Genomic DNA, 12,910 nt, shown 5'->3' with positions numbered 1-12,910 from the left:
AAGTAATTTGTCCATGGTGATGCAGTGAGTAAGTGATAACTCCTGACTGCACACCCTGGCAATCTGTTCTCATCAGACACTGTGATTTTAATCCCCACACTATCTTTTCTCTCTTTCTGAAAACTCATCCTGACTGACCCTGACTGCTCTTTAAGGTACCAAAGTGGAAGTTAGGGGACCAGTTACGAGAGGGCAATCAGAGAGCAGGACATTGGAATTGTCAACAACGCTATGAATAGATATTATTGTTCCCACTTTATAGATGGGAAAACTGAGGTTCACACATCTGGTCAGTAGCAGAGCCCAGAGACTATCCCCAGCCTATTCGTCTCTAAAATCTAGTATCTTTCCACTAATATCTCCATTTCCTACAGAATTAGAGAGCTCCACACCCCACCCCTCCTTTGTGATGAAGAGACTAGTTTAAGGTGTATTTTAGAGTCATGTAATCAACATAATCAACACCTTAAACAAGATATATGTATGTGTACATGTGTATACGTAGGTAGGTAGATAGATAGATACAGTAGAATTAAAATTATAAATGAGGTGCCAGCCTTCCTATCATGATTAATGATGAGGACTCCTCCCACTCTTGCCTTTCTCGCATCCCTTCCTGCTTCTAAATTGACATTGTTGTCTCCAAAGCATGGTGGTGACACAGAACGCCAGGTGTAGGTCAAAAGACGACTGTATCAAAAAGAAAAACAAAGCAAGATGAATAAAAGAATAGCCATTTCTTAACACTGGCTGGAGGAAAATCACATTGCTGTACTTTCTGTTTTTCTGTGGAGGAGTCATGTGCCTCAGCCCACACATTAGCGTGTGAACTTGTTGTTCCAGTAAATGAGTCAGTTCCTCAAGACAGCAGATTCTTGTGTTTCAGAGCTATGTGTCAGCATCTCTGAAAAAGGTACAGTGGACTGATTGGTGTGTCTCCCACACTTTCACACACGCTCACTCATTCTCACCTAACGAGATCACACAGCGGATCAGCAGCAGAAGTGGGTTTGAACTCAAGCCCAGGGGACTCAGGGATCAGGGTTTTTGCATTACGGTGAGGACAGGAGCACAGGATCTGAGTGTTGGGCTAAGCAACAGCATGGAGTCAGAACCGGGCTTGAATTCTGGCTTTACTGCATATCAGGTTATGACCTTGGGCAAATTACTTATGCCTTCCCTGTTCACTTCCTTGACTCATAAAGTGGGGTAGATGATAAGGTGCATCAAAAAGTTGTTTTGAGGACTGGGGCTGGCCCCGTGACCCAGTGGTTAAGTTCGCGCGCTCCACTGCAGGCGGCGCAGTGTTTTGTTGGTTCAGATCCTGGGCGCGGACATGGCACTGCTCGTCAAACCACGCTGAGGCGGCGTCCCACATACCACAACTAGAAGGACCCACAACGAAGAATATACAACTATGTACTGGGGGGCTTTGAGGAGAAAAAGGAAAAAAATAAAATCTTTAAAAAAAAAAAAAGTTGTTTTGAGGATTAGAAAGGTCATTTATTAAAGCCGTTAGCACAGTGTGTGGCACAGAGTAAACACCTGAGAAATGTTGACTTAGACCAGTAACGTAACAATGGCGATGGAAATTGACTGCCTAGTCAATAGACGCCACATTTTTTGGATCATGTACCCCATCAGTTAAAAAAAACTATCAGTTTACATCCTCAATATATGGAAACTTATTTATGAAAAAGCATAGATATGCTCCTTGTAGGCTGTACACTATAAAACAGGTGAAATATAGCTGAAATAAAATATTTCAAATATTTGCCTATCATGATGTCTTCATATTAACATTGTGCAATACCTAAAGATACACTATACAGCTATGACCAGGTGAGTTTTTAATGATTTTTTAAATGATTTTTCATGATTTCTAAGTGATTTTGTATGTGCTTGTGTATCCATATCGCAAACACTATTCTTGATAATTTTGATTTTTTTCCAAATTCTTATCTTTTCTGACTAGGTCTTCATTGTCCCTTCTGATATGAAGTGCCGGCACCAAGTAAAAGTGTCACCATTTTCTTGTTTACTTGAATCTGAATTATCATGATTACCTTTAATCCATTCACTGAACCTTTTTCAGCCATTTGCCCATTTTGTGAGGGTTAGTTTAAATAAAACTAGACAATACCTGTAAATAACCCCCTAACCTGGGGCACGTAAGTAACAGCGTGCGCAAACCCCTGGACACCAGATCCATAGCTGGGAGCTGCAGGCTGCCGTCAGTCGGTGCCGCGGAGCCTCCGTGGTTCTCTTAGGAGCCCTCGCCCATCCTACATGGCTCATGACTATCTGATGTGGGCACCAGCTGATGGACCTGGTGACAATCTTCATATTAAATGCTGGTAAAGCTGAATTAATTTCTTTTAACTAAAAATCATCTGAATGGCACCTCCCATATTTCCATCTGGAATCCTGGCAGATCATCTTGAACACTCTCTGGAGTGTGTGTGCCATTTTAGAAACGCGGCTTCGAGGGCCTCACATGGCCTCTGTTGTGGAAGACACCATCGGCCTTCCCTTCAGCAACTCGGCAGACCTCAGCCAAGCACCTCTAGGTGCTAGGCCTGTGCCAGGCGGGAGACCTGCAGTGGCCTGGTTCCTGCCTTCCGGGAGCTCACAGCGTGGCTCCCACCATGCGGGGTTCTGGTTATTCGTCCTTGTGGATCACGCTCCTGGACACTGCCAAGCTTGCAGTGCCCTTTGGTGCCTGGGTCTAGACTAGCCGATAGCCTTCCCAAAGTCTTAAGGCCATTGTTCCCCTTGCCCCGGGTAGGGGAGAAGGTACCAGATCCCCCGCTCCCCAAAGTGACAACTGTAGTGTGTCTGCCTCTCATGGAATCCCTGTCTCCCCCAAGGGTGCTGGAGAGCCTCTTCTCTTCCTTAACCTAATTTCCCTGGGTAACTCACCCCAGTGTAGCCTAAAGCCCTTTGGTAGCTCCAAAGCCAGGCCATAATACATGAGAACTGGGTGTTTCCCGTGCCCACACAGGCCTGGTGAGTGCCAATGCTACTCCCAGAGGAGTGGGGAGCAGTGTGCGGACGGGTGTCTCGGCCTTGACCTGGCGGGAAGGGTCCACCCCATGAATGTGGTCTTTCACGGCCATGGTACAGGGCCTCTATTTGTTCCTCCAGAAAACCTTCGCTTGCTTTCAGAAGTGATGATCAAATGTGAACTTTCATGGTTTATTTATAGCTCTGCCTTATAGACAGAAAGAAAAGAAGTGATTAAAATGCAATTTTACAAAATATTTTGTTTTTAAAAAGCTTTCATTGTGTGGGCAAAAAGGAGAGAGAAAAGTCACTGTATTCATTGTGCTGTCTAGACTCTCAAACCAGGAGGGTAGCGTGCCACAAACTAAGATTGTCCAGCTCCTGCCTGCTGACAGAAAGCATAAAGTTTGAGGCCAACTTCAAATAAATCCTTTTGAACAGAAATATATTGTTTGGAGTGACTATATTTAGCATGTGTCAGCATTTCCATAATAAATTCATATTGTTATGCTGTGGTAATTTCCAGGGTTCATGAGGTTTCAGTTTTGTGTTAATTATTTGGAGAAATTGGAAAAGTCAGCAGTGCTATTTCTGATGACAGCACTGACTCTCTGGGCGCTCTCCGTGTTGTGTTGAATACCCATAGTGAGCCCTGCCTCCCAGGAGAGAGGAGAGTGAACACAAGTTTTTGTGACTGCCTGTGTAAGCAGGACTTTTTTTTAGAATGCAGTATGTTTTTATTTTCCTTACAACTATCAAATCAATATATGCCACTGTAGAAAATTTAGAAAGCACAAAAAACAAGTTAACAAGAGAAAAAATTATCTCCCATGCTCCTGAACCTGTTAACATTTTAGTATATTTTCTTGCAGTGTTTATCATGCGTATGTAACTCATGTTTAGGACAAACACAGCACTTGAGGTGAATTGAGAAACAACTGTACTTTTTACTCCAACTATCCCTCCACGTTTGTGCAATGGAGCCAGTTTTTCTCTGCTCTGTTTAAAGTTTCTGGTAATTCCATTACTTTCTTAGATAAGTATAAAGTCACTTCGATAATACAAGTTTTATGGTCACTTTAAGTTGTAAGACATAGCCAAAATTCAGAAATTAGAATATTAGGGAACATATAATAATCCTCACTTAAATTTTCCTCTAAAGATTAGACATCTCCCAACTCTTCCAGTTGGGTCTGCTGCAAATGAGAAGAGGTGGCTGTGGTCAGATTCTTCTTTCTCCCTCATTTACTTCCTCTCCAGCATATTGGCTTTTTTCTTATTCTTCAGAGGTAGTTGGAGGGTATAAGGTCAAGGGTGTAGGAAAGTTCTTGTCTGATCAGCACTGTCATAAATAGGCTTTACGCTCTCTTAGCCTAATAGGTGTTTATAGCTAGGCTCCATCATAGATTTTTCTGAGGACCCTACACTTCTGAAAACATCTCACTTACAATAGCTTGCCTTGTTAGTGCCTCTCTATTGTAGATTGCTTACTCTTCTCTTAATTCCTTAGAAATGCAGTAGGTCCTCTCAAGCTTCTTTATGCTCACTCCCTCAGCCTCATTAGATGGCCATATTAAACAGGATCTAAGACAACCCATGTAGTTCTCTCACATGTGGGCCACGTAGGGTCCATGGGAAACAGTCACGCCTTTTGGAGTCTGACAGACTCTGGCAGTGCTGGCTGATCCTAGTGCAACAGCTCCTTCACTTCCACAGTGAAGCCGCCAGCCAGCGCTTCTCTTCCAGACAGGAGTCACACTCAATCCACCGTGTCCTACAACCTCAGGACACACGTCGAGCTCCCTGTTGGTCTCAGTGAAGCCTTGCTGTCTTGACCTGTGATGGGGGAGGCAGCTCTCACCCTCCCCTGAAGGGAAGCCTGACGTGCAGTAAACCAACAGCTCTCTCCTAAAAAGCCATCTTTCCCTGACCTTCCATGTGGATGAAAGATTTAATCATTGATTAGTGGGTGCTCAACCACCCTTCTTACAAATTCTTCAGGGTGGTCTGTTTCCAGCTCACTTTGGTATATTACATCTGTCATCTTTAGATCTCAGCCCAAACTTCCATTTTAGCATTCTGTTATGTGTGTGATCCTTAAGTTCATTCATCCCGTAGACATTCCCTGAGTGTGTAAGATGTACCAGATGCTGAGTTTGGCAGTGTAAATAATTATAACAGTTCCTGCTTTAGGGAGCTCATAGTCTGGTTGAGGAGGCTGATGGGCTAACAAAAATTGCAGTGCCGTGTCATAAATGCTATGAGAGAGGGAAGCGTGAGTTGCTTTGGGAGCAAATCTATCCACCCAGGTGGGAGGCAGGCCCCGGGAATGAGTTAGAAAAAATCTTTTCAGTGGAGTCAATAGTTGAGCTAAGTTTTAACGTTCAAATCTGTGCTTTTTGAGAAACAAAATAACCTTTATTAAACCTTTGAGATATCTATTGCTGGTGTTCGTTTCTCAAAAATTTATTTTAAAAACAAACAAAGGTGATGTGAAGAAAGGAAGAAAGAAGTCCCTGCTGCCTGCTGTTTGTCCACACCTCTGTTAACAGTGGGAAGGGTGTGACATTTGTTGACCACCTTCTATAATGCATGTTTTCTGGATCCCGGCCTTGGAAAGCCATCCTGGAATGTCGTCTCAAGTCTGAGGCCTGAGCTCCACCAAGAGGAGGTTCCTAGAGGGCATTCTGAAGAATCTGAGGAGGCAGAGTCCTCTCTAGAAGCACAGCAGAGCAGGACTCTGATGGAAGAAGCAAGAACAAAATGGAAGAATGAGCGGCAAAGTTAGTGAAGGGCGTTGCTGAGGCCCTCTCAGCAAGAGGCGGGGCTGACTTTAAGGGAGTGAGAACTTAGTGTAAGGAGGAAAACGTTCCGACACGTGTTGGGTTGAGCAGAGCTCTTAAAATATCCTTATTAAGTGGAAAGGCAGAGACCTCACTCAGATGTCTGACTGTTTGCCCCTTCACAAAATGGCCCCAGACTGCCCTTTTTTGATTCTTGTCTTTTAACCGTGGTTTCCTTTTCAGTAGTTTTTCGTAATTTTTAAATCTCCTCCTCACGTAAGGCTGCCATTTCTTCCTTGCTGCCAGTGTGCTTGCTGTTCGCAGCATCTCTAATCTCGCATCCGCACTTTTAAATCCAGCGAGGGATAGGAAGTCAGATCACCAGTTCAGAATGTCCATGCCATCCTTGGGGAAGAGTTGGCAGAGCGTCCGGACGGGAGTGGAAATATGTGTAAGTGATTAGAGATGAAAAAGTATCAAGTTTCCTAACCCTTGAATAACTATTGAAAAGAAGTTTACCTGCTTCTAGCACAGTGTTTATCACACTCTAGTTTGATCAGAGGCAACGTCTCTTCTATTCTATGGTGACCTTCCTGATGGAAGGACCCACGCCGCCTTCATCTCTGTATCCCGTATATATTGAGTACTGTGCGTGGGACATAGAGGGGACTCGGTATATTTTATGAATATTCTAGGTGCTGAGATTGAGTACTAAATAGACAAAGCCCCTGGCCTCGTGTTACTTATGTTCTGGTTAGGGCAAGAAGTGGAGAGGGCAGATAAGGAACATGTAAATCAGTAAATACATGGCATGTCAGAAGGGAATTAGTGGTAAATTATATCAATATAGATACATCTATCTCACAGTAAGGTGGCAGGGTTGGGCAGGGGGTACTTGGAAATGTTTTGAGGACACTCAGGGGCTCTTACATTCTGTGTGGTAGTCAATAGTCAGGTTTTTACAGGTTTCTGTCTCCTGCTAATATGTGAGTTTCTCCAGGACAAAGAGTATTTCTTATGTAAATCTGATCCAAGGACAGTTTCTGGTACGTAGTAATTAATAAGTAATTCCTAAGGAATAGAAAGTTGTACATATGTGACCCTGGAATGACTACATCCTTAACAATAAGAGAACACTAGCTGTCCCTAAGACAGGGCCTATTCTAAGGAACTTCGTCATGCTGTGGCTTGCAATCTCACTAGTCAAGTCTGTTAGACACCAAAGTTTGGGTTCACTCCATTCCCATGGTCTTACCAACACTGGGAGACTGCCCAAGGAGACCTAACCCTTCTGCTCATAGAGTGGAACCGACACAACCTACTGTTGATCTTGATGCTTTGCACACCAGGCCACATCCGCCCAGATGCTGGGACCTGCCCTGCCCAAGTGCCCCTTGTATAGACAAGAGTGCCCTGAAGCCACATTCCAGAGCTCAAGTCGTTTAGACTCAGCCCAGGGATCTCACATCTGTGCTCACAATTTCAGAGACTGCTGGGGAATGAGCTGAAGGTGAGATGAAGAGGTCTGAAATGTGTTATCCTAAGGTACATACGCAGAGCAGGTTCCGTTCAGTTACCGCCTTCTTGAGTTACGTAGACAGTGTGCTCAGCGGCTGATTATGTTGCCGCCTTAAACCCTTGTGTCCAGGCAATGAGGAGGGAAAATTCTTCCCTCCCACCACTCCCTGCAGGCGACCACAAAAGTGCTTGGCCTTCTGGGTTGTTTATGCCCTGGAGGCCTCGATACACAACCGTTTATTAAGCTCAGGCTGTGTGGTCATAGACATAACTGTTAATGTTCATTGGGTTTGATTGCTATTACCAGAGAAAATAAGTTGGAAAAAAATGGACTAACTGAATATCTTAAGGGGAAATGAATTCTGATTAGAATGTTCTTTCCTGTGGCGAGCCTCACTTTGGTTTTTCACTTTCCAACTCAGCTCTCTGTGTTCTCTTTTCCGCTTAACAGGAGGCAATGGCGAAAATGAGCAAAGTTGGGAAAGTTGTGTTTCCCAGACTGGAGGACAAAAGGTAGGTTTATATCTTTTACATGCAGAATTCTAAGGAGTGAGGACATGCAGACACAGGCAACGATAGAGCTGGAATAAACCTTGGAAGGCAGTGAATCCAGTCCTTTCCTTTAATAGTTGTTAATACTCAGCCCCGGAGAGAGTCACTCTCAGGCCCCTAAGATCACAGAGCTGGTGCTCTTTCCCTGGGCCTTGAGCAGCGAATCTGGTCTTCTCTGTTCTAAAATGGGAATCTCTTACAGCTTCCGTCAAAGGACACAGTTCTTTCACCCTTTGCGTCACTCAGCATTGAGGGCTACAGCGTGACTTTAATTGGTGTTTTAACCCCAATTCACAGAACGTTAATTTATTGAGCTCTTGCTGTATTGAAGGCATCATGCTCATTAGCCTGCAGGCAGGATTTAGGGGGGAATGAGACACAATCTTGTTTATGCACCTGGGTCATTTCGGAACAAAGGGATAAGTTCTACAACTGAAGTACTACCCAGTGACAAAGTAGCCCACAGAAGAGAGGAATGTGACCCTGTTGGGTGAGGCGGAGCTTTGGAGAAGAGGTTAAGTCCAGATTGACTTTAAATGCTGAAAAGACGTTGTCAGACAGGCCAAGACAGGGACGGACATTCTCCATAGAGGGAATAGCATATGCGACGTTATAAAGGAGGGAACAGCATGGTACGTTCAGGTGGCTACACACAGATGTAATTCTGCATTACGAAGAGTGAGGTGGGAGTGGCAGGAAGTAAGGGAGCAGAGGGGTCATTTTGCAGGGGGCTCTGAGGCCATGCTAAAGACCTCAGACCCCTCACAGGACTGACAGGCAAAGCTGCTGACCCCACCAAACACGGTCGTATTTAACAGGTTGGAAATGCTGCGGAAAAAGCAATCCCATTTCTTTCCATTTTGTTAAAGAAAGTCTCCCACTGCTGCCCTCTGAATACAAACCCCTCTCTAAACCAGAGGAGCAGGCCCTTGTCTGGGAGCTGGCTCAGGACACTGAGAGATGGGAGCCCCACTGCCCTGGAGCCATAGCTGCACTCTGCTTTTGTTTAAATTAGAAGCAGATTACTCTCCTCCATCTCTTCACTGACCCTCCCAAGACTTTTCAGAGAAGTCTGTTTTTAAGTTCTTTCAGTAAATCCCATGTGTTCCTTTTGAAAAGAATTCTTACCTTCTTGCTGTCGGCTGGCAGCCCTCCTCTGTGGGGCAGACACGCGTGGTGCTCTAGCACCGCCTGCAGGCGGCCTGAAGATTCACAAGTAGAAAGAGCACCAGTTTGCCCAGCGACTCTCGCCTCTCCTCGTTGCCTCCCCTCACGTGGTTATCTGCATGGGGCATTTCCTTAAGTCTGTGCTGCACAGAAGCACCTGAGTGAGCGTGCGGAGACTTTGGAAGAGGGAGGGTTCAGCGGATTTTAAAAGTTAGGATCACAGAGAGCACGATCTAGTGACTGGTTCATACCCTTTTTAGAAAGATCCCAAATCTCATCCTTATGCCCAGACCAAATCTATTTGTGAACTTAGAGTAGTCACATAAAGGTGCCCTGGAAAATGCTGTGCTTCCAAAGGCACTATCAACAGAGTAAAAGGCAACCTGCAGATGGGAGAAAATATTTGCCCATCATATATCTGATAAAGGATTAATATGCAGAATAGGTAGAGAACTCCTAAAACTCAACAACAACAACAACAGCACCACAACCCAAATCTAATACGGGCAAAGCACTGGAATAGACATTTCCCCAAAGAAGATATACAGATGGCCAATGAGCACATGAAAAGATGCCCCACGTCACTAATCGTGAGGGAAATACAGATCAAAACTACAGTGAGATACCACCTCACACCCATTAGGATGGCTACTATCAAAAAACAGGAAATAGTGAGTGTTGCCAAGGAGGTAGATAAACTGGATCCCTTGCACACTTTCGGTGGAAATGTAAAATGGTGCGGCTACCATGGAAAATAGTATTGTGGTTCCTCAAAAGTTATAAATAGAATTACTATATGATCCAGAAATTCCACTTTTGGGTGTATACCCAAAAGAACTGAAATCAGGATCTCAAAGAGATATTTACTATACCCATGTTCATGGCAGCATTATTCACAGTAGCTAAAACACAGAAGCAATCCAAGTGTCCATTGACGGATGAATGGATATACAAAAAGTGGTATATACATAAAATAGAATATTATTCAGCCTTGTGACGGAAGAAAAAACATGCTACCACATGGATGGAACTTGAGGACATTGTGCTAAGTGAAAAAAGCTAGTCACAAAACAACAAATACTATATGATTCCCCTTATGTGAGGTCTCTAGAGGAGTCAAATTCACAGAGACAGAAATTGTAATCGTGGTTGCCAAGGGTTGCAGGGAGGGGAGCACGGGGAGTCAGTGTTTAATGGGGACAGAGTTTCAGTTTTGCAAGATGGGAAGAGCTCTGTGACGGAAGGTGGTGATGGTTGCACAATATTGTGAATATACTTAATGCCGCTGAACTATACACTTAAAACCGGTAAATCTCATGTTATGTGTATTTTACCACAATAAAAAAAATTGGAAAATAAAAAGCACAGGGAAAAAAGTGACTTGGACCTCAGCTTCCTGTGTGTAAAAAAGGAAAAATATAGTCTATCCGTCTCTTGGCATTCCAGGATAACACAGGGATATGAGAACACATCAGTTCTCACTTGTAGGCAGGTGACAGCTCACAGAGATTTCACGTTCATTTCTTGTCTGGAATGCAGTCGCTCTGTGATGTTGGTACTGTTACCATCCCTCTTACAGCAGTGAAACTTGGGCTTGAACCATCTAAAGAAGTTGCCCAGAGTCAGCCAGGCTTCTCTGCCTGCGCAGCTGATGCCCCTCCCACTGGACAAAGGATCTGGCCAGTGAACAAAGGAACACAAGCTTGTTGGTGTTGAAACTGGAAATCTCCAAGTAGACGAGGAGGGCGCTGGCCTGCACTCCCTTCTGGCAGTCTTGAGATTCCAGAGTCAGGAAATCCATGTCCTGTAGTGAAAAAATGGCTTAACGTTCAATTGTCAGAGAGTATCAGACAAAGAGAAAATTGCACAGATCCCCAAAATCGCATTGTGTGATTGTGATTAATAAATTTGGAAGCTCAGAGAACAAGTTTTAGTAGAACCTACATCTAGCAAGATTGATGATAATGTTGGAATATTAATTTTTTAAAAAGTGGTAACCATAACTACCACCGATATTACTTACCATGACCCAGGCACTGCTCTAAGTGCTTTTCATGTATTACCTCATTTAATTCACACAACAGGTCTATTGAGATAGAATCTATAATTATTCCCACTTACAGATGGGGAAATTAAGGCACAAATAGATTAAGTAACATATCCATGATCACACAACTAGTAGTGGGTCAAGGTGAGATTCAAATCCAGGCATCAGAAAGAGTCCACCTTTTTTTTTTTTGAGGAAGATTTGCCCTGAGCTGACAGCCACCGCCAATCCTCCTCTTTTTGCTGAGGAAGAGTGGCCCTGAACTAACATCTGTGCCCGTCTTCCTCAAGAGTCCACCTCTTAACCCTGTGTTTGGCCCCATTATAGCTCTTGAGTTACCAGGATACTTAACATAGAAATTCAGGAGGGGTAGGAGACTCCTATTAATCTGTTTAGCTCTGCGTGGTACAAGTAGAAGGCCCTGTGTGTATCCAGGGTTACTCTTACAATCTCTCTCCCCCAATTCACGAGCTTGCACCAAAATTCCCTCATGAGGACTTCTTTTCAGAGCACCCCAGAATCTACGAGACATGCGAAACTGGCTTCATCAACCCCTCACCCATGTCAGCTCTCCCAACCAGGAGGAGTAAGGACAAAGTTGCAAGTCTTCAAGTATAATTTGGCTCAGCTGCTATTATCCCTTTCAGGATTGGGCTGCTCTGCCGTCTGACTCATGGCCAACACCAGTTCTAACAGGTCTCACCTCAAGAGCCAGCCGGAGAGAACAGGGAGGGCAAGGTCCACTGGGGGATGCTCGGAAGGCAGGGCACGGCGACAGGAAAGACATGAGTCATGTAACCATGGAGTTTCCCTCCCAGAGAAAGCAGACTGTGAAGGAAACACAGTGTGGAATCCACAAATGTTCAGTCCCATCCCTGGTCAGGCTTCGGTTGTAAACCAGTCATCAAACCTGGGACTTGTCATATATGAAATGTGTATTGAAGCTGGGGTGTGAGAGTTCCGGTGGTAAGCCTGGGCCTTTCAGGACGTTACAGTGGAGGCTTGGAAGTCAGACAGACCTGAGTTTGAATTCCAGCTCTGCCAATTTTGGGCTATAGTATTTTAGATATGTCTCTCTGAACAAATGCCTTTACCTCTGAAATGGAGACGTAGGCTAAAGTTAGGTGTGAAACACACTGATCCATTGCTCAGGGTGCTGCAAGCGTTCAAAGATGGGAGGTGTCTGCAAAACCGCAGTAACAAATCTATTCCTGTTCTTAATGTAAGGGGAGCAGCATAACAGCTTTGTCTTGAGATCGTTCAACGTGCTCATTTTTCTCCCACAGATACTATGACAAGAAATATAAAGTGTTCCTGAAGCTGGTTGAACACCAGAAGGAGTATGCAGCGATCATGAAAGGGGACTAGACAGAGCCGACGCCGGAAGGTTCTGTGTCATTGTATTAGGGACCTCTGTCATCTCATCTTATATCCAAGACACTTTGGGTATCATTTCATCATTTCTGTACTGTCTTTTAATAAAGAAAACGGAGACATGTGCAACCAGAACTAGAGTCTTCCATTTCATGATGGCACCATTGTGTGCTTGCAGTTTCCTCGGGCACCTCACGGGGACAGAGGGCCGCTAGGGTCAGAGGCCCTCCTGAGGGACTAGACCTTGGGGATCATTCAGTCCAGGGGAAGCTTGTACGTGTGAATTAATCCAGTGTCAGCCGTTAAATGAAAGACTGACATGGCTTTAGGTGGGACGTCTAATGTTTATTCTATAAGTGGCTAAAAGCTTGTTATTAACTTTTTATTTGGAACTAATTTCAAACTTGCAGAAAAGTTGCAAGAATAGGAATAATACAAGGAACACCCACGTACCTAACTTGTG

At 44.3% G+C, this 12,910-nt stretch overlaps 1 protein-coding gene across 10 annotated transcripts in view; it reads left to right on the top strand.

Annotated features, from left to right (window-relative positions):
• Positions 1-12,576, top strand: part of FGGY (FGGY carbohydrate kinase domain containing) — a 378,028-nt gene extending 365,452 nt beyond the window's left edge. For all 10 annotated transcript variants that reach the window (XM_046663109.1, XM_046663101.1, XM_046663099.1 and 7 more), the window contains 2 exons: positions 7,759-7,820; positions 12,360-12,576. In XM_046663109.1, the coding sequence (XP_046519065.1) occupies positions 7,759-7,820; positions 12,360-12,441 (144 nt within the window). In that variant the 3' untranslated portion in view covers positions 12,442-12,576. The remainder of the gene's footprint in view (positions 1-7,758; positions 7,821-12,359) is intronic.
• Positions 12,577-12,910: the final 334 nt, after the last annotated feature.

Source organism: Equus quagga, chromosome 5, assembly GCF_021613505.1.
Source record: "Equus quagga isolate Etosha38 chromosome 5, UCLA_HA_Equagga_1.0, whole genome shotgun sequence".
In the NCBI taxonomy this organism is placed as follows: domain Eukaryota; kingdom Metazoa; phylum Chordata; class Mammalia; order Perissodactyla; family Equidae; genus Equus; species Equus quagga.
The sequence above is the reverse complement of the archived record's forward strand: the minus strand, read 5'-3'. Positions and strand labels throughout refer to the sequence as shown.